Source organism: Schistocerca cancellata, chromosome 1 (assembly GCF_023864275.1).
Source record: "Schistocerca cancellata isolate TAMUIC-IGC-003103 chromosome 1, iqSchCanc2.1, whole genome shotgun sequence".
NCBI lineage: Eukaryota > Metazoa > Arthropoda > Insecta > Orthoptera > Acrididae > Schistocerca > Schistocerca cancellata.
The window spans coordinates 1,089,154,197-1,089,179,842 of NC_064626.1; the positions used below are offsets into that span (position 1 = coordinate 1,089,154,197).

Below are 25,646 nucleotides of genomic sequence, written 5' to 3' on the forward strand. Positions count from 1 at the left end.
CGGCCATTTTCAGTTACCACAATGCGGGGTGTGATCAGATATGAAGTCATCCTCGAAATATCGGATAATATTATTCCGACGATGACTTCGTTTATAGAAGTCTGATCATACGCAACATTTTTATGCTTCAAAATGGCCGAAGGCCGAAATTATGAATGTACAATAGAATAAACAATCTATACAGTCAAATGGCGGAATTCTGGTTTAAAAAGTATTGTGTGACTGTGGCCCCAAACCACATTGTTTTAGCTGCGATAGGATGTTCATCAAACTAGGAACGTGTGTGCAGACCGGGACCCAAACCGATGTACGAGAAACTCCTCCAGAATATCACAGAGCCACAGCACACGGCGGGTTGAACACCTCACTGGGGGTCCGTAGGTGCACTCGGCGCCTCGGGTCATCTGAAAAGAGCTAGAGTCGGGACTCGTCGGACCGCGCTACACGCCTCCAGTCATCCACTGTCCACTTTCTGTGTTGTTTGGCGCACTGGAGACGTGCACCCTTATGTGGAGCTGCGGCCAACGGCGTTTTCTGAAGTACTCGATTGCAAATGTACGTTGCTTGCAGTTCCTTTCACAATCTTCACTGTGAAACTGGTTAGAGGGACCTGCATTCTCTGACGGTAGCAGTTCCTGTACGGTTTGAAACCGATTGCCACTGGCAAAGAGTGACACTCGACTCCGGTCCCTATGGATTAGAATATTTTGACAACCACTGGTCTTATTTTGTGTTACACGTGATACAATTTTCCTGGTAGACATTTTGAACAATCTGTATTTGTACAAATCGGGCAACTTCAGTCATGGCGTGTTTATGGGCACATCCAAGCTCTATAGCTCCTAAATGTACCCTCCATCTCGCGCTAATTTCATACAATCGAATGGCACCTACAATAATTTCACCATCATGACTTACGTCAAAGAGGTTCACTAACAAATGGCGTAATTAGAACCAGCTTTTCATAGCGCATCCTGACCTTCCATTTTTGTGGTTCATTCCGAGCTTTCGATGACTTTCACAACCATAATCACCATGGCTAAATTTATTTACGTTTATATATAAAGTTTGATTAGTCAACCGTGCTCCGGTTCGTGTTTGTGCCGTTGACAGGTTGGATTCGGATTGTGACCTCTATTCTACATCGACATCGACATACATACTCCGCAATCGACCATACGGTGCGTAGTGGAGGGTACCTCGTTCCACAACTAGCATCTTCTCTCCCTGTTCCACTCCCAAACAGAACGAGGGAACAATGACTGCCTATATGCCTCTGTACGAGCCCTAATCTCTCTTATCTTATCTTTGTGGTCTTTCCACGAAATGTAAGTTGGTGGCAGTAAAATTGTACTGCAGTCGGCCTCAAATGCTGGTTCTCTAAATTTCCTCAGTAGCGATTCACGAAAAGAACGCCTCCTCTCCTCCAGAGACTCCCACCCGAGTTCCTGAAGCATTTCCGTAACACTCGCGTGACGATCAAACCTACCAGTAACAAATCTAGCAGCCCACCTCTGAATTGCTTCTATGTCCTCCCTCAGTCCGAACTGATAGGGATCCCAAACGCTCGAGCAGTACTCAAGAATAGGTCTCCTTTACAGATGAACCACATCTTCCCAGAATTCTACCAATGAACAGAAGACGATTATCCGCCTTCCCCACAACTGCCATTACATGCTTGTCCCTCTTCATATCGTTCTGCAATGTTACGCCCAAATATTTAATCGACGTGACTGTGTCAAGCGCTACACTACTAATGGAGTATTCAAACATTACGGGATTCTTTTTCCTATTCATCTGCATTAATTTACATTTATCTATATTTAGAGTTAGCTGCCATTCTTTACACCAATCACAAATCTTGTCCAAGTCATTTTGTATCCTCCTACAGTCACTCAATGACGATACATTCCCGTACACCACAGGATCAGCAGCAAAAAGCCGCACATTGCTATACACCCTATCGAAAAGATCATTTATGTAGATATAAAACAACAGCGGACCTACCACACTTCCCTGGGGCACTCCAGATGATACCCTCACCTCCAATGAACACTAACCATCGAGGACAACGAACTGGGTTCTATTACTTAAGAAGTCTTCGAGCCACTCACATATTTGGGAACCAATCCCATATGCTCGTACCTTAGTTAGGATTCTGCAGTGGGGCACCGAGTCAAACGCTTTCCGGAATTCAAGGAATATGGTATCCGTTCACTGGCGCCACTACGTTTGCTCGCTTTGTCTGTCCGTGGGTGGCAGCAGGGGCGTTTATCGATAGCGAGTACTGTGGTACTATTTTTGGAGCGACCTCTAGTATTTCCGGGTCGTCGTGTGTCGGGGTTCGGTTGGGACGGAGGACCAGTGAGGTCCGCACAGCCACAGGACTCGCCGGAACAGCTGGCAATACATGAACTACTCGATAGTAGGATGTGGTCCCGAGAGTGCACGACCACGCCAAGGACCGGCCTTGGTCATTTAAGTTGAATGGATTATTAAATCCGAGTAGTGGAACTGCCATGTGTGTGTGTATGTGTGTGTCCGTCCGCCGAAGTGATCTCATGGTAACAAGCTGTTAGTTGGCGATTCATACTGGGACGATTATTTTTGCGTTTGAACATGTTCTTTTGTATAATGTTTGTCGTTTTACGACGTCAAGAGAGAAGTCCGTTCGTCTGCCCGGCAAGGGTTATTCTATCGTGTATTGGGCTTCTGACGTTAGGTAGATTTTGCGAGAGTTTTGGTCTTGCGTTTAACTGTGACTGGTTTGAGTTGCCGTCCTGTTAAGTGAGTATAACACTGGGCTGCCTCTGTCACCTTACTTTCTTTTGAGGGACTTTTCCAGTCGATCCTTGGAGTACTGTCTGTGTGTCACTCACTTCTTCATTTGGTCTTATTGTGTCAATTGTTTAAAAAAGAATATTTTGTTTAAATCATTCCTATTGCTTGCGGCCTTCAGCCGACAAATAATTTGAATTCTTCTCAATAAGGCCTTCAGCCGTCAGTGCAGCTCGTGTTAGCCAATTTTTTTATTTGGTTGTTTTAAAAATTATTTTGGAATTTTTAGCGTTTAATTGTCTTCCTCATTTGTAATTCAGGCCTTCAGTTGTTAATTGTGCTGAAGTATTGCTTGTGGCCTTCAGCTGACAAATTATTTGAATTCTTTCTTAATAAGGCCATCAGCCGTCAGTGTAGCTTGTGTAAAAATCAATTTTTTTGAATGATTGGTAAAAAAAATGTTTTGGTATTTTTAACGTGTAACTGTCTTCCTCATTTATGATTCAAGCCTTCAGCCGTTAATTGTTCTGAAGTATTGCTCGTGGCCTTCAGTCGACAAATAATTTGAACTCTTTCTTAATAAGGCCTTCAGCCGTCAGTGTAGCTTGTGTTACAGACAATTTTTTTTTAAATGATTGTTTTAAAAAAAATTATTTCCCTAAATAAAGTGTACGTGTTTCTGTGCAACCAACAGTAGCTGCTTAGGCCCCGTCCACACCTTTTCCCCTGCCTTCCGTAAGTACCACTTTTCAATTAGTTATTTATTTGTCTGTTGCAGATTTTGTTAAAAATATTATTTTGACGAAGATCGCAAAACTGATACTTGTTTTCAAGCGTTTGAACGGTAATCTTCCTATATGGAAAGTTTAATAAGATTACAAGTAAAAACTATTTCGGAATACAATGGCACTGACCAAAAACAATTGTGCAAAAGCTGTTAAGAGTGCATTCCAGAATACAAACTGCGGCACTTGGTCATTATAGTTCTAACATCCTTAAGGAACTGACACTGCAGATAATGTAAACACATATGGATAGGATCAATAGTCAATAGCACGAAACTACTTGCAACAACGTATTTACAGCACACACATGAGAAACACCTTCTGTCGTACATGCAACGAGATATGGTCATCATGCCCGACACAGTGTCAAAGTTAACGGAATCAGAATAGCAGCCACAATGTCTGATTCTGTGTACACAGGCTCGCCAGTATGAGTATATTGCACAAGCGTCTTTGCCGTATATGACATGCCCGTCCACGGAGTCAGCCAACGTTTACCGGACCAAATTAGCAAACCGACTGACTGATATTTTGTATCTGGGCTCCCACCTTAACAAAACGGCCACCAGGTGGCAGTACAATTTAATAAAGTGGATTACAATAATTAAAAAGTAGACATATTAAAGTAGTAATTTAAAACAACTGATAATCAGTAGTTAGAGCTATAAAATATTACAAATTACTACAACAAAAAGCGATCCTCAGTGAGTACATAAGGCTGGCGAATGACCTGTGCGCCGACGTTGTGTGGCGCCACGCGAACGCTCTCAAGTTCCGATACCATGACAGACACATAGGGACTGTCGCGGTTGATCATGCTGGTTTTGGCCTCCGTACATCGCGGATTTTCCAATTCCCATTTGAGCCATTGTCGGACTTGTGGTGACCGCCTTTAAACCTTACGGCAACGTCGTCAGTCACGTTGGTGAAACGCGGAAGACGTTCGAAGCACACCGTGTTCTCAATAGTGTCCCTCAGATAAAAACTGAACTTCGCAAACACGTGCCTTCCTACTTGGTTATTATAGGCTGCAGGAATATGGTCATGTACGATGGCCAGCCGCGCACCTGTTCATGTTGTGGCCGGAAAGACCATGTCCGTTCTGAATGTCTCCGACGTAGACTGGTTCAGATACCGATCGGAGGCGTCGCTCTTCCTGCGGCGCCCACTGTGTTGCCTCTGTCTTACGCGCCTGCTAAGCCCCCTCTGACTCAGTCTGTACCGTGCGTCCGTGCGTCGACTCCTCTCGAGGACGCAATGGACGTTTTCCCTTTCTCTCCCGCACTCCTGCCGGAGACAATACAAATGAACGACGACCGTCAGCAGGCACAGCTCTCTGTCTCGACCCGAAGGTTGTTGATCACGGTGCTGTACCGACCTCCGCTTTTCTGCCATCCGGCCACATGTCGGACGGTAGCCGCCCGCCATCCGACACGGAACAGCATGTTAGGAAGCAACGGTCCCTGAGGAAACGGAAGAGATAACACCGTACTCCTTCTGATGAGTGCCTCCGTTGGATGTGCACACAGAATGGCGCCCTGACACCTGACGTCACGCGACATCCTTCCTCGCCTCTATCTCCAGTCAGCGTCCACCTCCAGACACCGACAGTCCCCCCGCCTGCGTCTGATGCTGTTGCCTCCCTTTCTGTGTCTGTCGCGGCATGAGAGCGCACCTCTGATAGTATTCCACTGAACCGGTCGGGAGAGAAGTCTGTCTCCTGGGAGGAGACCGACATCTCCCGCGATATGGAAGCAGATATAGACTCAAATCACAATTCAGTAATGAAGAGTAGACTGAAGTTAATAGATTAGTCAGGAAGAATCATCAAGTTCTCTAAGGCTACAGATACTGTGATAAGGAACAGCTTAGTAGGCTGTTCAGTTTAAGAGGAATGAAAAGGGAAATTCAGGAGACTACAAAAATAAAAGTTGGTCAGGAATGAAGTGAACAGGCAGAAATGGCTGCGTGAAAATTGTCAAATATCTCGAAAAAGGAAGGATTATCGGAAGGACTGAATCAGCGTATAGGAAAGTTATATAGGAAAGTCATGTAGGAATGTCAAAACTACCTATGGTGAAGTTAACAGAAAGGGTGGTAGCATGAAGAATGATAGGTGGAAAGAGTACATTGAAGGCCTCTGTGAAGGGAAAGACTTGCCTAATGTCATAGAAGAAGAAACGGGAGTCGATTTAGAAGAGATAGGGGATCGAGTTTTAGAAACAAAATTTAAGAGAGCTTTGGATGGTTCAAATGGTTCTAAGCATTATGGGACTTAACATCTGAGGTCATCAGTCCCCTAGACATAGAACTACCTAAACCTAACTAACCTAAGGACATCACACACGTCCATGCCCGATGCAGAATTCGAACCTGCGACCGTAGCAGCAGCGCGGTTCCGGACTGAGGCGCCTGAACCGCTCGGCCACAGCGGCCGGCAAGAGAACTTTGGAGAACTTAAGATCAAATAAGGCAGACGCAATAAATAATATTTCGTCAGAATTTCTAAAATCGTTGGGGGAAGTGACAACAAAACCACTATTCCCGTTGGTGTGTAGAATGTATCAATCTGGCGACATACCATATGACTTTCGGAAAAATATCATCCACACAATACCGAAGACAGCAAGAGCTAACAATTGCGAGAATTATCGCACAGACAGCTTAACAGCTCATGCATCCAAGTTGCTGACAAGAATAATATACAGAAGACTTGAAGAGAAAATTGAGGATGTGTTAGATGACGATCACTTTGGCTTTAGGAAAGGGAAAGGCACCAGAGAGGCAATTCTGACGCTGCGGTTAATAATGGAAGCAAGACTAAAGAAAAATCAAGACATGTTCATAGGATTGATTGACCTGCATAAAGCGTTCGACTGTCTAAAATGGTGCAAGGTGTTCGAAATTCTGAGAAAAATATGGGAAAGCTAAAGGGACAGGCGGGTTGTATACAATGTACAAGAGCCAAGAGGGAATAATAAGTGAGGACGACCAAGAACGAAGTACTCGGATTAAAAAGGATGTGAGACAGGGATGTGCAATCTATTTATCGAAGAAGCATGATGGAAATAATAGAATGGTTCAAGAATGGAATTAAAATTCAAGATCTAAGGATATCAATGATACGATTCGCTGATGACATTGCTATCCTGAGTGAAAGTGAAGGAACATGACCTGCTGAATAGAATAAACAGTCTATTGAGTATAGAATATGGATTGAGAATAAGTTGAAGAAAGACGAAAGTAATGAGAAGTAGCAGAAATGATAACAGCGAGAAACTTAACATCAGTATTGGTAGCCACCAAGTAGATGAAGTTAAGGAATTCTACTACCTAGGCAGCAAAAAACCAATGATTGGCGGAGCTAGCAGGCCATCAAAAGGAGAACTAGCACTGGCAAGAAGGGCATTCCAGGCCACGAGAAGTGTCCCAGTATAAAATATAGGACTTAATTTGAAGAAGAAATTTCTGAGAATGTATGTTTGGAGCACAGCAGTGTATGGTATTGAAACATGGACTGTGTGAAAACTAGAACAGAAGAGAATCGAAACGTTTCAGATGTGGTGCTACAGACGAATGTTGAAAATTAGGTGGACTGATGACATAAGGTAAGGAATGAGGAGCTTCTGCACAGAATCGGTATGTGGAAAACACTGATACGGAGAAGGGACAGGATGAAACGACATCTGTTGAGACATCAGGGAATGACTTCCATGGTACTAGAGGGAGCTGTGGAGAGCAAAAACTGTAGAGGAAGACGGAGACTGGAATACATCCAGCAAATAACTGAGGACGTATGCTGCAAGTGCTACTCTGAGATGAAGAGGGTGCACAGGACAGGAATTCGCGGCGAGCCGCATCAAGCCAGTCAGAAGACTCAGTGACACTCTCACCTCTATTGCACGATAACACGAAACGAGCTGCTTTTCTTTGCACTTTTTCGATGTCCTCCGTCAATCCTATCTGCTAAGGATCCCACACCGGGCAGCAATATTCCAGCAGAGGACGGACAAGTGTAATGTAGGCTGTCTCTTTACTGGGTTTGACGTATCTTCTAAGGATTCTGCCAACAAAGCGCAGCCTTTGTGTCGCCTTCCCCACAATGTCATCTATGTGGTCATTCCAATTTAAGTTGCTCGTAATTGTAATTCCTACGTATGTAGTCAAATTGACTGCCCTTAGATTTGTGTGATTTATCGTATACCCTAAATTTATCGGATTTCTTTTAGCACCCATGTGGATGACCTCGCACTTTTTTTTGTTTAGTGCCGATTGCCACTTTTCGCACCATACAGGAATTCTCTCTAGATCATTTTGTGATTGGAATTGATCGTCTGATGATTTTACTAGACGGTAAATTACAGCGTCATCTGCAAATAATTTAAAGGGGCTGCTCAGATTATCACCTAGACCATTTATGTAAATCAGGAACAGCAGAGGGTCTATGACACTACCTTGCGGAATGCCAGATATCACTTCTGTTCTACTCGATGATTTACCGTCTATCACTACAAACCGTGACCTCTCTGAGAGGAAATCACGAATCCAGTCACACAACGGAGATGATACTCCATTTTTTTTTTTTTTTTTTTTTTTTTTTTTTTTTTTTTTTTTTTTTTGTCATCAGTCTACTGACTGGTTTGATGCGGCCCGCCACAAATTCCTTTCCTGTGCTAACCTCTTCATCTCAGAGTAGCACTTGCAACCTACGACCTCAATTATTTGCTTGACGTATTCCAATCTCTGTCTTCCTCTACAGTTTTTGCCCTCTACAGCTCCCTCTAGTACCATGGAAGTCATTCCCTCATGTCTTAGCAGATGTCCTATCATCCTGTCCCTTCTGCTTATCGGTGTTTTCCACATATTCCTTTCCTCTCCGATTCTGCGTAGAACCTCCTCGTTCCTTACCTTATCAGTCCACCTAATTTTCAACATTCGTCTATAGCACCACATCTCAAATGCTTCGATTCTCTTTTGTTCCGGTTTTCCGACAGTCCATGTTTCACTATCATACAATGCTGTACTCCAGACGTACATCCTCAGAAATTTCTTCCTCAAATTAAGGCCGGTATTTGATATTAGTAGACTTCTCTTGGCCAGAAATGCCTTTTTTGCCATAGCGAGTCTGTTTTTGATGTCCTCGTTGCTCCGTCCGTCATTGGTTATTTTACTGCCTGGGTAGCAGAATTCCTTAACTTCATTGACTTCGTGACCATCAATCCTGATGTTCTCATTTCTACTACTTCTCATTACCTTCGTCTTTCTCCGATTTACTCTCAAACCACACTGTGTACTCATTAGACTGTTCATTCCGTTCAGCAGATCATTTAATTCTTCTTCACTTTCACTCAGGATAGCAATGTCATCAGCGAATCGTATCATTGATATCCTTTCACCTTGTATTTTAATTCCACTCCTGAACCTTTCTTTTATTTCCATCATTGCTTCCTCGATGTACAGATTGAAGAGTAGGGGCGAAAGGCTACAGCCTTGTCTTACACCCTTCTTAATACGAGCACTTCGTTCTTGATCGTCCACTCTTTATTATTCCCTCTTGGTTGTTGTACATATTGTATATGACCCGTCTCTCCCTATAGCTTACCCCTACTTTTTTTCAGAATCTCGAACAGCTTGCACCATTTTATATTGTCGAACGCTTTTTCCAGGTCGACAAATCCTATGAAAGTGTCTTGATTTTTCTTTAGCCTTGCTTCCATTATTAGCCGTAACGTCGGAATTGTCTCTCTCGTCCCTTTACTTTTCCTAAAGCCAAACTGATCGTCACCTAGCGTATTCTCAATTTTCTTTTCCATTCTTCTGTATATTATTCTTGTAAGCAGCTTCGATGCATGAGCTGTTAAGCTGATTGTGCGATAATTCTCGCACTTGTCAGCTCTTGCCGTCTTCGGAATTGCGTGGATGATGCTTTTCCGAAAGTCAGATGGTATATCGCCAGACTCATATATTCTACACACCAACGTGAATAGTCGTTTTGTTGCCACTTCCCCAATGATTTTAGAAATTCTGATGGAATGTTATCTATCTCTTCTGCCTTATTTGACCGTAAGTCCTCCAAAGCTCTTTTAAATTCCGATTCTAATACTGGATCCCCTATCTCTTCTAAATCGACTCCTGTTTCTTCTTCTATCACCTCAGACAAATCTTCACCCTCACGTATCTGCTCTCTCCTCTGCATTTAACAGTGGAATTCCCGTTGCACTCTTAATGTTATCACCGTTGCTTTTAATGTCACCAAAGGTTGTTTTGATTTTCCTGTATGCTGAGTCTGTCTTTCCGACATATCTTTTTCGATGTCTTCACATTTTTCCTGCAGCCATTTCGTCTTAGCTTCCCTGCACTTCCTATTTATTTCATTCCTCAGCGACTTGTATTTCTGTATTCCTGTTTTTCCCGGAACATGTTTGTACTTCCTCCTTTCATCAATCAACTGAAGTATTTCTTCTGTTACCCATGGTTTCTTCGCAGCTACCTTCTTTGTACCTATGTTTTCCTTCCCAACTTCTGTGACGGCCCTTTTTAGAGATGTCCATTCCTCTTCAACTGTACTGCCTACTGCGCTATTCCTTATTACTGTATCTATAGCGTTAGAGAACTTCAAACGTATCTCGTCATTCCTTAGTACTTCCGTATCTCACTTCTTTGCGTATTGATTCTTCCTGACTAATGTCTTGATGATTAATTCATAAATTTCGGGCGTATTATAGTATTTGAGAGTTGTAGCATCGCGTTTTAGTACCTGAATAGTGTAAATTCGCATAGTCGTCTGTCATCTGTTTTTGTTTTGAACGGCCAGTGTCGGTTGGTCACAGTCAGTGTGCTCCCTGCCGCCGTTGGATAAGCAGCTGCAGCAGCAAGTCGTATACTCCTAGCTCACTCATTTGTTACATAGTTTAATTCTTAATTTCTTTGCGTGTTTTTGGTACTTGCATTGCTTAATTCATAAATTTCGGGCGTATTATAGTATTTGAGAGTTGTAGCATCGCGTTTTAGTACCTGAATAGTGTAAATTCGCGTAGTCGTCTGTCATCTGTTTTTGTTTTGAACGGCCAGTGTCGGTTGGTCACAGCCAGTGTGCTCCCTGCCGCCGTTGGATAAGCAGCTGCAGCAACAAGTCGTATACTCCTAGCTCACTCATTTGTTACATAGTTTAATTCTTAATTTCTTTGCGTGTTTTTGGTACTTGCATTGTTTAATTCATAAATTTCAGGCGTATTATAGTATTTGAGAGTTGTAGCATCGCGTTTTAGTACTCGAATAGTGTTAAATCGCGTAGTCTCCTTCCGCCGCCGAGCAGTGTGTCGGCAGTGCACAAGTGGCAGCATTACTGCATTTACTAGGCAATCTTGTACTTTAATAACCGTTTCAATTTTGTGTCGTTTTGTTTGCGCTCTCTGTAGATTAGTTCAGACATTCTTTGCACAACAGTTTTTAGCATGGATAGGGACTGCAACTGCTGTGTTCGGATGCAGGCTGAGTTGGCATCCCTTCGCTCCCAGCTTCAGGCAGTGTTGGCTTCGGTCACACAGCTTGAGGCTGTTGCCAATGGGCATCACTGTGGGGGTCCGGATGGGGGTTTGTCGGGGACGGCCAGCTCGTCCCACGCATCCCCCGATCGGACTACGACTGTGGTTGCCCGGGATACTGCCCGCATTGAGGCTGATCCCTCACCTGTGGTAGAGTGGGAGGTCGTCTCAAGGTGTGGCAGGGGGCGAAAGACATTCCGGAGGGCTGAGCGGAAGGCCTCTCCGGTTTGTCTGACGAACCGGTTTCAGGCTCTGTCTCGGGCTGATACTGATCTTCGGTCTGACATGGCTGCTTGTCCTGTTCCAGAGGTTGCCCCTCAGTCTGCAAGATCCGGGCAGTCGCAGAGGGTGGGCTTACTGGTAGTTGGGAGCTCCAACGTCAGGCGCGTAATGGGGCCCCTTAGGGATATGGCAGCAAGGGAGGGGAAGAAAACCAAAGTGCACTCCGTGTGCATACCGGGGGGAGTCATTCCAGATGTGGAAAGGGTCCTTCCGGATGTCATGAAGGGTACAGGGTGCACCCATCTGCAGGTGGTCGCTCATGTCGGCACAATGATGTGTGTCGCTATGGATCGGAGGAAATCCTCTCTGGCTTCCGGCGGCTATCTGATTTGGTGAAGACTGCCAGTCTCGCTAGCGGGATGAAAGCAGAGCTCACCATCTGCAGCATCGTCGACAGGACTGACTGCGGACCTTTGGTACAGAGCCGAGTGGAGGGTCTGAATCACAGGCTGAGACGGTTCTGCGACCGTGTGGGCTGCAGATTCCTCGACTTGCGCCATAGGGTGGTGGGGTTTCGGGTTCCGCTGGATAGGTCAGGAGTCCACTACACGCAACAAGCGGCTACACGGGTAGCAGGGGTTGTGTGGCGTGGGCTGGGCGGTTTTTTAGGTTAGATGGCCTCGGGCAAGTGCAGAAAGGGCAACAGCCTCAACGGGTGCGGGGCAAAGTCAGGACATGCGGGGACCAAGCAGCAATAGGTATTGTAATTGTAAACTGTCGAAGCTGCGTTGGTAAAGTACCGGAACTTCAAGCGCTGATAGAAAGCACCGAAGCTGAAATCGTTATAGGTATAGAAAGCTGGCTGAAGCTAGAGATAAATTCTGCCGAAATTTTTACAAAGGCACAGACGGTGTTTAGAAAGGATAGATTGCATGCAACCGGTGGTGGAGTGTTCGTCGCTGTTAGTAGTAGTTTATCCTGTAGTGAAGTAGAAGTGGATAGTTCCTGTGAATTATTATGGGTGGAGGTTACACTCAACAACCGAGCTAGGTTAATAATTGGCTCCTTTCACCGACCCCCCGACTCAGCAGCATTAGTGGCAGAACAACTGAGAGAAAATTTGGAATACATTTCGCATAAATTTTCTCAGCATGTTATGGTCTTAGGTGGAGATTTCAATTTACCAGATATAGACTGGGACACTCAGATGTTTAGGACGGGTGGTAGGGACAGAGCATCGAGTGACATTATACTGAGTGCACTATCCGAAAATTACCTCGAGCAATTAAACAGAGAACCGACTCGTGGAGATAACATCTTGGACCTACTGATAACAAACAGACCCGAACTTTTCGACTCTGTAAGTGCAGAACAGGGAATCAGTGATCATAAGGCCGTTGCAGCATCCCTGAATATGGAAGTTAATAGGAATATAAAATAAGGGAGGAAGGTTTATCTGTTTAGCAAGAGTAATAGAAGGCAGATTTCAGACTACCTAACAGATCAAAACGAAAATTTCTGGTCCGACACTGACAATGTTGAGTGTTTATGGAAAAAGTTCAAGGCAATCGTAAAATGCGTTTTAGACAGATACGTGCCGAGTAAAACTGTGAGGGACGGGAAAAACCCACCGTGGTACAACAACAAAGTTAGGAAACTACTGCGAAAGCAAAGAGAGCTTCACTCCAAGTTTAAACGCAGCCAAAACCTCTCAGACAAACAGAAGCTAAACGACGTCAAAGTTAGCGTAAGGAGGGCTATGCGTGAAGCGTTCAGTGAATTCGAAAGTAAAATACTAGGTACCGACTTGACAGAAAATCCTAGGAAGTTCTGGTCTTACGTTAAATCAGTAAGTGGCTCGAAACATCATGTCCAGACCTTCCGGGATGATGATGGCATTGAAACAGAGGATGACAAGCGTAAAGCTGAAATACTAAACACCTTTTTCCAAAGCTGTTTCACAGAGGAAGACCGCACTGCAGTTCCTTCTCTAAATCCTCGCACCAACGAAAAAATGGCTGACATCGAAATAAGTGTCCAAGGAATAGAAAAGCAACTGGAATCACTCAACAGAGGAAAGTCCACTGGACCTGACGGGATACCAATTCGATTCTACACAGAGTACGCGAAAGAACTTGCCCCCCTTCTAACAGCCGTGTACCGCAAGTCTCTAGAGGAACAGAAGGTTCCAAATGATTGGAAAAGAGGACAGGTAGTCCCAGTCTTCAAGAAGGGGCGTCGAGCAGATGCGCAAAACTATAGACCTATATCTCTGACGTCGATCTGTTGTAGAATTTTAGAACATGTCTTTTGCTCGAGTATCATGTCGTTTTTGGAAACTCAGAATCTACTATGTAGGAATCAACATGGATTCCGGAAACAGCGATCGTTTGAAACCCAACTCGCTTTATTTGTTCATGAGACCCAGAAAATATTAGATACAGGCTCCCAGGTAGATGCTATTTTTCTTGACTTCCGGAAGGCGTTCGATACAGTTCCGCACTGTCGCCTGATAAACAAAGTAAGAGCCTACGGAATATCAGACCAGCTGTGTGGCTGGATTGAAGAGTTTTTAGCAAACAGAACACAGCATGTTGTTATCAACGGAGAGACCTCTACAGACATTAAAGTAACCTCTGGCGTGCCACAGGGGAGTGTTATGGGACCATTGCTTTTCACAATATATATAAATGACCTAGTAGATAGTGTCGGAAGTTCCATGCGGCTTTTCGCGGATGATGCTGTAGTATACAGAGAAGTTGCAGCATTAGAAAATTGTAGCGAAATGCAGGAAGATCTGCAGCGGATAGGCACTTGGTGCAGGGAGTGGCAACTGACCCTTAACATAGACAAATGTAATGTATTGCGAATACATAGAAAGAAGGATCCTTTATTGTATGATTATATGATAGCGGAACAAACACTGGTAGCAGTTACTTCTGTAAAATATCTGGGAGTATGCGTGCGGAACGATTTGAAGTGGAATGATCATATAAAATTAATTGTTGTTAAGGCGGGTACCAGGTTGAGATTCATTGGGAGAGTCCTTAGAAAATGTAGTCTATCAACAAAGGAGGTGGCTTACAAAACACTCGTTCGACCTATACTTGAGTATTGCTCATCAGTGTGGGATCCGTACCAGATCGGGTTGACGGAGGAGATAGAGAAGATCCAAAGAAGAGCGGCGCGTTTCGTCACAGGGTTATTTGGTAACCGTGATAGCGTTACGGAGATGTTTAACAAACTCAAGTGGCAGACTCTGCAAGAGAGGCGCTCTGCATCGCGGTGTAGCTTGCTTGCCAGGTTTCGAGAGGGTGCGTTTCTGGATGAGGTATCGAATATATTGCTTCCCCCTACTTATACCTCCCGAGGAGATCACGAATGTAAAATTAGAGAGATTAGAGCGCGCACAGAGGCTTTCAGACAGTCGTTCTTCCCGCGAACCATACGCGACTGGAACAGGAAAGGGAGATAATGACAGTGGCACGTAAAGTGCCCTCTGCCACACACCGTTGGGTGGCTTGCGGAGTATAAATGTAGATGTAGATGTAGATATATCTGCTCCTGGGTACGTCTTACAATCCAGTATCTGATTTCGGAATCTCTGTCTGACCATGATGTAATCTAATTAAAATCTTCCCGCATCTCCCGGCCGTTTCCAAGTATACCTCCTCCTCTTGTGATTCTTGAACAGGGTATTCGCTATTACTAGCTGAAACTTGTTACAGAACTCAATTAGTCTTTGTCCTCTTTCATTCCTTGTCCCAAGCCCATATTCTCCTGTAACCTTTTCTTTTACTCCTTCCCCTACAACTGCATTCCAGTCGCCCATGACTATTAGATTTTCGTCCCGCTTTACATACTGCATTACCCTTTCAATATCCTCATACACTTTCTCTATCTGTTCATCTTCAGCTTGCGACGTCGGCATGTATACCTGAAGTATTGTTGTCGGTGTTGGTCTGCTGTCGATTCTGATTAGAACAACCCTCTGCCCTACCTTCCTATTCATAACTTCATATGCACGCAAAATGATTAATAGTCGCTTGTGAAGAACGGTATCAAAAGCCTTCTGGAACTCTAGGAATATGGAATCGATCTGAAATCCCTTGTCGACAGCACTCATTACTTCATGGGAATAAAGAGCTAGCTGTGTTGCACAAGAACGATATTTTCTGAATCCGCGTTGGTTATGTATCAGTAAGTCATTTTCTTAAAGGTGATTCATAATGTTCGAGTACAGTACATGCTCCAAAATCCTACTGCAAATTGTTTGAATCCCGCGTCCGGCCATCCTGATTTAGGTTTTCCGTGATTTCCCTATATCGCTCCAGGCAAATGCCGGGATGGTTCCTTTGAAAGGGCACGGCCGACTTCCTTCCCCGTCCTTCCCTAATCCGATGAGACTGATGACCTCGCTGTCTGGTCTCCTTCCCCAAACCAACCAACCAACCTACTGAAAATTGAGGTCAGTGATGTGGGTCTGGGTCTGGTGATGTACAACGGAATGTACTTTGATGCAATCTTCTCGGCATGTGATTTCTTTTTCTCTCCCGACGATATAAGAGCAGTTTTGAAGCTTTTGGTCAAATTCTTTAGCTGATGATAAAAATAGACGACGTCTGCACTGAAGTGCATTTGAGGGGAATCAGTTTAATACTTCCAGATGGAAGTCCTTCTTCTTCTTTTTGAAAAATATCGTCGTGTAACTGTGGATTTGTTTGTCCCCCCACGAGTCAACACAAGAAATTTGTTGTCCTGCACATAGGGGTTGCGCTCTACCAAAACTATGGTTCGGTAGTTCTGCTACCGTACATAACTGACGTAATAAATGGTAAGATTACCGGTAGTATTGGTAGCATTGTGTATATTATATCCTTACAAAATATAAATTGGATTTCTTAAGTAATAAAAATTAGTTGATTGCGTAACTTCTGCGCTTTTATGTAACCACAGCAGTTACTTTCGATGCAAATACAGTTTACCAATGCAAACATAAACAAATTATATAATTATTGTTATAATGTAGTGCTCAATAGAATGTTATCATCAAGATCAGAAGCAAAAGCTTCCTGTTATCATTGATACGCGTGAAAGTTGTTTATGAATAACAGAAACATATTTTACATAAGCTCGACGATGTATTGAAGCGGTATTTGATATTTTTTTGTTTTGCTATTTTATTTTTTAATTTTCCTGGTTTTTGAGGAAACTGCGATTTCTAGCGGTATGTGGTAAACCGGTATTGTCTTTCACTTTTACTGTAACCTCCCTCTGTTCCATGTTACAAAACAACAATTCTCGAATAAAATCTTATTTAATCATTGACAGTTTCAATTTGGCTATATAAATACTGTTTATTTTTAAGTAACACACAGGAGGATAAATACGTAGAACAAAAATGCTACGTAGTTTATGAGACTCTTTATACACTGAAGCGCCAAAGAAACTGGTATAGACACGCATAATCAAATACAGACCAAGGATAATAGGAAAACTGCCATAGACTACGCTTGCTTATGAGAGTCTATAGCAGCCTAGGGTAGTTTTACAACCCTAGTTCCAGCACATACAATACATTGAGCATCAGCTCCGTTTATTTGCCATGTAGATAATGTAAAAATTGATAACAAAAAATTAAAATTTCCTATCCCACGACCTTCTACTTACCATACCGTACTCTTCCCGCAGCACCAACCGCAGCCTGGAAAATACGCCAACATAAATGCCTAATGTTTCATCCAACTGTTATCAAAATTGCTATTTTTTCTGAACGCTTGAGCATCGGTGGCATCCACATCTGCCGCTTTCGTTTTTGCCCAAACTCTGGATGTACCACAAATATGAACGAAATCGATGATGACGACTAGGCCCTGTCTTAATGTTAGTACACTCACAAAAAAGTTGTAAATCGTACAGAATTGTGTGGGAAAACGAAATACTGTCTCAAATTTCATAACATAAAATGAATTTCGAAAGTAAGATATGAAACAAAATATGGACTATTTTGCAACATGACGTGCTATACATTTTCTAATTCAGAACAAGTTCAGTTTATACAGGAGGACATATCATATATATTTTCCTACATTTACTTTACACATTAAGAAAAAGAAGAAATACAATGTGCCAAACTTTAGTTTTACGTGAAGTATGTGGCATAAGCCCGTGACCGGGCTGTTGGTTGGAAGAGTACAGCTTTTCTTCGCCGAAGCACTGGGAAGAAGCGGGTGGCAGCACCATCACCTCGGCCGCCTTTTACCTCCGGGAAAGATCCCCCGTATTCATTTTACAACAGGTTGAGTAGGCTGGTCCAGTCCTAGACGGCGTGGAATGAGTGAAAAGCCCTGCCCTCACCACGGATTGAAGCCGGATTCTCCAGGACCGAAATCTAGTGCTCTACCCACTAAACCACCAAGGCCACAGATGTGAATTTAGACTCGGTAATGGACGACTCGTAGCTCCCGGCATATGTAACAGCTCTACTTATCGTCTGTGCTTGTCACCAATCGGTTCACCCACAGTTCTGTAGATGGTCTACTGAAACCAGTCACCAATAATGAAATAAACATCATTTGCGATCACAACTGACTATTTTCATTAGAATGAAATAGATCTCTGCCATTCCTGACATTAATTTCAAAAACTATCGGCAAAAATATTAGACAGAAAATGTAAACCAACCTGAGGCACACCTGCAGGAAGAGTGTGATGGCCCACGTGATCTCCAGGAAGAACACGATCACCGCACCGATTCTGAAATGAAAGAGACGAAAGTTGTGTATCTGAAACTGATACGACGAAGAGAAATAGGAAAATAATAATAATAATAATAATAATAATAATAATAATAATACAGCCTAAACTTCCTAAGTAAGTCAAGTGCTACATTATGAGGCAAAAAAAAACGCATTTAATTGCAGTCATTAGATTCCGCGAATAGCCTTGGTCACCGTTAGCAAACAGTACAGGTTTGGTGGGTCTGTTTATGACTCAGACTGTCTCATGTAGTCGGAAAGTGTGTTGTAAGGGGTGCATTGTGTATGAGGTTTACTGTCCACTACCCTACTGGAGCAAACGCAATTTCAATGTATTGATCACGCGCTGCCTGCGATATAAAAACATCTCTGCTGCAATAGAATCGCAAGTCAGAGCAGTGTCAGCAGCAGTAATAATCGCTCGCTCCTACAGAGCAGTCGCTATAGTTCGTTGTTATGAAGCAGTCGCAATAGCTCGCTGTTACGCAGAAGTCGTAGTTGCTCACCGCTACAGTACAGTTGCTAGCCATGTAAGAGCAATAGTAGTCGCCGCTGATGCAGCGCAGTTCATTGCCATATAGTGTAAAGTAAACTTTATTATTTTTCATCGCCGTGCGCGTACTTAAATTTGTTGTCTGAGATGTTAATATGAATTTGTTCCAATCCTTTCATGATTTGTCAACACTAATTAAGTCAGACTTGTAATGTTCAATTTTTTATGTAATGGTTTGCATAAATGTTTTCAATAACAAGGTTTTTCAGAACATAACTTTTTACCAGTCATTCAGTTGAATTTTAATATTTTAAAAATTTTCCCGGGTCATAGTCATGTGTTGTTTAATAATCAGAGGACAAGCTATGCAGCTGTATCAACAAGCAAAGTCAGCTTTTTTCTAATAATGCAAATCTCAGACAAATGTTGTTCAGTAGTAGTAGCTAGGACAGCATTGCACCAAGTTGTGCCATATAGGAGCAATATATAGACAGCGTTATCCGGCGACACCATTATGAGGTAATAATTTTTCAGTTTATTCAGGTTGATTTCACAGGGCCATGAAATAGCGCTGCTTACGTCCAAAATTTATCAGTTTCAATTCTCAGTCAATTTTGTACCCGGAAATTTTTTATACGGGAAGGTTACAGTGTGTTGAACTAAACACCAGTACTAAACGCTTCTCATTATCGATAGAAGGCCATTCCAATTCTATAGCCTACATTCGGCTGTAGGCGTGCCACAAAGGAACCATAAATGTGACAATATTCAGTGGAAATGACTGTATACTCTATTGAGTTATTTTTAGCAGTGCATATCTTAAAGAAAAGTTGTACGCCATCAACATAGACATGTCTATAACAATCTGATCGGCGACTATTTCACTTTCCGTCAGCAGCGGTATCTAGAATGGCAACATCGCGTTTCACTGAGCTACAGAGTTTTTCATCAATAACATCCTTAATAAACAGGATTGATAGAAAGCTGGAAGAATTTACAAAAAAACTGTGTTTGATCATGTTTACTTATTCGGTCAAAAAGATTCGGATGGACCTCCAGCACTATGCCTCACGTAAAAGCTTTCCGTGCAGATTCCAAGAGCATGTGTCCAATGGCAGTTACGCTACACAAGTTGACCAGCGTAGAGCACCATTTTATTTCGTTAACAGCTGAAGATGTCAAAACAATATTTCTGGCAAATGACAGTACGCGTTGTTAAACTTGTTAACACCTTTATAAAGTGATGAGTCGTGGCGCTTTCACTTTATTTCTGGCGCCAGCCTTGAGTCGGTTTATCGCCTTAGCTTGCTTTGCCATGGCTTGCTTGGCCTCGTGAAGTTTAAATGGAGCGTGCTAAGACGGGTTGGCAGGTCTGGCTGCACATGGGGTCTGGACCCCTCCACCATTCCTCCACACCTATAAATCCTTCATCCACCCTATCCTCTGCTACGCCCATCCCGCCTGGATCTCCACCCCTCCTACGTTTTACAAATCCCTTCAAATCCCAGAACACCATACGTTCCGCCTCGCCTATCGCATCCGCCTCCCCTCACCCACGTGAATCCTGTATGACCTCATTCCGTTCCCACACCTCCTCCTTTTCCCCGAACAGATACGGATCCTCTAAACCTCCCGTAAACTTGATCCCCCTCACCCGCTTGTCTCTCCCATCCTCTCCCACGCCCGTCCGCTGCCGCACCTGTATTCCCACGTCACACCTACTCTCCATCTCTCCACTCTCCACACCCTCGCCCAAGGTGGCTTCCGCCAACTCCCCCTCCCTGATGATGCCCTCATCCTCCATCTACCCCTCCTACCAAATTTGACCCTCCCCTTCCACCCCCTGTGTCTTTTACCCAAGGGCACACTCTCTCCCTTCTCTCCCTCCTCCATTCCTCCCTCCTCTCCCCTGGGCTTCCCCTACCCCCTCCCTTCATCCTCTCTCTGCCATCTCCTCCGCCACTGGGATCTACACCCTCCCCTCTAACTCCTCACCCACTTTTTTCCCTTTGGCAAGTCCCCAGACTCGTACACATACAGTGAACATTCACGCGTTGGAGATCATCGCCATCGGTTTTTTGTGAGTGCTACCGTATTAGTGCTTTAGTGTTTCACCACCCACACTCCATCGTTCACGTGTGTCATTTCAGTCATCTGTGTTCATGTACCAGTGCTGAACGTTTTTTATTTTACTACGCCTGTGAACGGCTCCATGTTTTTTAGACTACTGGCCATTAAAATTGATACACCAAGAAGAAATGCAGATGATAAACGGGTATTCATTGGACAAATATATTCTGCTAGAACTGACATGTGGTTACATTTTCACGCAGTTTGTGTGCATAGATCCTGAGAAATCAGTACTCAGAACAACCACCTCTGGCCTGGGCATTGAGTCAAACAGAGCTTGGATGGCGTGTACAGGTACAGCTGCCAATGCAGCTTCAACACGATACCACAGTTCATCAAGAGTAGTGACTGGCGTATTGTAACGAGCCAGTTGCTCGGCCACCATTGACCAGACGTTTTCAGTTGGTGAGAGATGGCGAGGCAGCAGTCGAACATTTTCTGTATCCAGAAAGGGCCGTACAGGACCTGCAACATGCGGTCGTGCATTATTCTGCTGAAATGGTATGGTTTCGCAGGGATCGAATGAAGGGTAGAGCCACGGGTCGTAACACATCTGAAATGTAACGTCCACTGTTCAAAGTGCCGTTATTGCGAACAAGAGGTGACAGAGACGTGTAACCAATGGCACCCCATACCATCACGCCTGGTGATACGCCAGTATGGCGATGACGAATACACGCTTCCAATGTGCGTTCACCGCCATGTCGCCAAACACGTATGCGACCATCATGATGCTGTAAACAGAACCTGGATTCATCCGAAAAAATGACGTTTTGCCATTCGTGCACCCAAGTTCGTCGTTGATTACACCATCGCAGGCGCTCCTGTCAGTGATGCATCGTCAAGGGTAACCGCAGCCATGGTATCCGAGCTGATAGTCCATGCTGTTGCAAACGTCGTCGAACTGTACGTGCAAATGGTTGTTGTCTTGCAAACGTCCCCATCTGTTGACTCAGGGATCGAGACGTGGCTGCACGATCCGTTACAGCCATGGGGATAAGATGCCTGTCATCTCGACTGCTAGTGATACGAGGTCGTTGGGATCCAGCACTGCATTGCGTATTACCCTCCTGAACCCACCGATTCCATACTCTGCTAACAGTCATAGGATCTCGACCAACGCGAGCAGCAATGTCCCGATACGATAAACCGCAATCGCGATAGCTTACAATGCGACCTTTATCAAAGTCGGAAACGTGATGGCACGCATTTCTCCTCCTTACACGAGGCATCACAACAACGTTTCACCAGGCAACGCCGGTCAACTGCTGTTTGTGTATGAGAAATCGGTTGGAAACTTTCCTGATTTCATCACGTTGTAGGTGTCGCCACCGGCGCCAACCTTGTGTGAATGCTCTGAAAAGCTAGTCATTTGCATATCACAGCACCTTCTTCCTGTCGGTTAAATTTCGCGTCTGTACCACGTCATCTTCGTGTTGTAGCAATTTTAATGGCCAGTAGTGTACCTAGTGTGTCTACTGTTTTTGTCCATCGTTTTGTTTTGTTTTTCTATGTCTTACAATGTTCCGCTTGTACTATCTGTGGCAGAAGAGCGGCTTAGTATTGTCGCTGCCGACCTACCTTGTATAAGGTGTTGAAATTACAATAAAGAAAAAAAGAAACGGGTTGGCAGGACGGTTTCCAGCTACGTTAGAGGGAGTTACGATCACGTTCGACAGAGGGCAGTACTCTCGTATACAGAGCGTGGTACGGCTGCGGTGGTTGCAGAGAGCAGTCAGACCTGGAGCAGTGCAGGGCCGCGGAGGAGCGACATAGCAGAGTGGGCCGGGGCGCGAGGCCACGTTAGCCTAGGGGAACTGCAATTGTTAGCGTCCGCAGTGGAAGCCGTTGCTTACCGTGTGTGGTTAGGCCTGGGTGTGACTGTCCTGTCCAGTGACATCTCGCAGTATCTCCAACCCTCATGCTGCTGTTGCGGACGGCATCCTTTCTAGAGGGTGAGCCGTTTGAAGTTCCGTGCTCCGAAATACCAAGTTGCTGGCAGTTATTTTTCTGTTGGAAACGTGCCATGTTGTGATTGCACTACTTTGCTTTCTGGTTTAGTAGTGCCCGAGTTCTGGCCCTTCTGTACTGCTATGTATATTTCAATCAGTTTTTTGTGCTTTTAAAATGAGTTTCCTGTGGTCGTGCAAGGCACTTACCATTTAAAATGTTTTAACGTGAAGCTAGTGAAAAACGCTAAGCTTCTATAGTTCTGTTAGTGATTCTTAAACTGCAATCAATCTGGGAGATGTCAGCACAAACACTGCAAATTTCAAATCTGTTCGCAGCACGATACCGGTATTCGGTGTTACTTAAGTAATCGAGCCTCTCAATCGCCCAGTACTTTTGTAACTTGAGTTGTTTAATTAAACACTAATATGCTGTCCACTTGCACTGTGCTTCTGCAGAAAGGAAAAGTAAAAGCCGACTAGTCATAATTAAATATCATCTCCTTGTCTGAAAGTTTGTCTATACGAGGCAAAATGTGGTCTACATGGGATTTACTGAAATGACTGTTTCCTGTGACCGGTCAGTTCAATATTTGCTATCTTAGATTAGTGCTGAGTAAAATGTTGTCGGCTTCACAAGAGCCACAACGCTTGGCTATAAATTTATTGGTTCTTCCTTATGTTATAGAATGCAACTTGTCCGTCTGTGTGGTGTCCGAATCTGCCTTGCTTGTTGCTGCCGTCTGGCGCTGTCAGTGGGGCCTACGCTCTCTCAAGGCACTGCATTGCAGTGACACAGTGTTGAACAGAAAGCACCTTCCTTAAGAAAAATTTGTAGTTGTAAATAATACTATTTTACGTAAGAAGAAATGAAGGATATTGATTCTGCTGGGCCCACCAGGCTGCAGCACAGACAAACTAAAAATGCTGTTTGAAGGATTTTTTTTCTGTTTTGTTTAAGATATGTTGGTTTAAGTGCTGTGAAACTGGGTCAGCCTTCAAGGCCCCTTGACAAGGGATTGGTTGTATCTTTGTGATGAACAACTTTTTTACAGAATTGAGATATTTTTGAAACTGAAATTTACCTATTTGTTTACGTTGCAAGGGTGATTTTGTTTTACGTTGAGGCATTCATACATACATGTTCTAATTTTCTTAAGAATTTACGCTTTTATTTATTGTGTGTTATATGTCACAGGCTAATCGCCGTTGTCTCTGAACAATAAATTTAATATATTGTCAGTTTCAGTTTTCGACTTCATTGTTACATTTTATTTAAATAAAATTTACGGGCTAAGAACCGTCCGAATATATAAGCTGATACCAGTGTGCCGTGTTATTATGTTATTATGTTGCGGTAAATAAGGGTGTTGTTATACTGTATTCTTAAATGGGACCGGTCCTCCCACTCCCACAGTCATGTGTTTATAATCATCCATCAACCGAGATACTGAGCGAGTTATTTTTATGAACGACGTAGTTGTGGAGCGTCTTGGCAGTAGGGAATAAACATAGCATACACAACAGCACACACTCCAAAACTGATAAAAAACAGAGATATATACCAAAAAGCAGGAATATGTCAACTACAGTGTAACACTTCTGAAGGCAGATACGTAGGACAAACAGGTAGGGCATTCGATATCAAATACAAAGAACACACGAGAGCCTGGAAATATGGGGCAAACGAACCCACATTTGCGGAACACCTAAGAGAACATGACCACGAACCAACCACTAGAGAAGAGATGAAAATAATTAGAATCAACAATAAAAACACCTCCTAACGCTGCAAGAAAATCACCACATACAGGAAACCAAAGCAGAGAGGATAACCCTGTTCAGTGATCAAGTACACATGCCAAGCAATTCATTGTTTACGCTAATACATAAAATAATAGAATAAAGCCCCCAAAGAGGATTAATATAATTATACCATCCAATATAATAATAATACCACCCAACATCTTTACACTCACCCCCACATCACTGCACCATCGCGCCGTAAGCTGTGGTTGCGCGCGCCTCCTGGCCCGCTTCAAGCGTGAGGGCGCCACAGTGGAACACGTGGTTGGAGCGGCAAATAGCGGCGTCCCTGACAAGAGTAGTTAAGCGCCTGCCTCTCGCTCAGCCTGGCAGTCTAACATTGTGTATGCCTTTTGACACATCGCCTCGCCTTAGACAGCGTATTTACTTTCGTGTTTTGTTTACGAGTGGACTTGGTTGTCTAGTTAGGTTTTCTTGACTCTGTTGTCTCGTTTTGTTGCTGTCGATGGTCGTGTCCGTCCTCTCTGTTGTGTTGTTGTTCGTGGGTCCCGCCGCGTTTTCCGTTATTTCAACCCCGCGACTGTTCCGGTCGCCATTACAACACAAATCAACTTCACCAAAGCGTTCAAAAACTCGCCAGCAGCTAGTACATTCATATCAAACACCATACAATTCACACCGCCAACCCTCCGCCCCCCCCCCCCCCAACATAAAAAACACTCTTCAGTTTCTCTCTCTCTCTCTCTCTCTCTCCCTCTCTCTCTCCCCCATACATACACAAGATACAAACACCATGGCTAGAAGTTGGTTTTGAACCTATACTTCGTTAGGTTGGCAACAAGTAGTCAATACTCCAAGGAGGAGGAAATACTTAATGGAGCTGCATTGTTTACGTTGTTAAAAACAGTGTCCGAAGAAATAGTTATGTCGAGTGGCAAAAGAACAATAGTACACCCAAAAAGAGGGAGAAACTTTGGTGAACAGTCTGAAAAATGTCAGAACTCAAAGTTGTGCTGATGTTGTTGTTGTTGTGTTCTTCAGTCCTGAGACTGGTTTGATGCTGCTCTCCATGCTACTCTATCCCGTACAAGCTCCTTCATCTCCCAGTACCTACTGCAACCTACATCCTTCTGAATCTGCTTAGTGTATTCATCTCTTGGTCTCCCTCTAAGATTTTTACCCTCCGCGTTGCAATCCAATACTAAATTGGTGATCCCTCG

General features: G+C 43.9%; 1 protein-coding gene across 1 annotated transcript in view; it reads right to left on the reverse strand.

The window, feature by feature from the left end:
* The window catches only part of LOC126091307 (uncharacterized), a 579,675-nt gene that overhangs the window by 84,974 nt on the left and 469,055 nt on the right, over positions 1-25,646 (reverse strand). Inside the window, exon 3 of the mRNA XM_049907051.1 lies at positions 18,014-18,085. Coding sequence (XP_049763008.1) covers positions 18,014-18,085 — 72 coding nt within the window. The remainder of the gene's footprint in view (positions 1-18,013; positions 18,086-25,646) is intronic.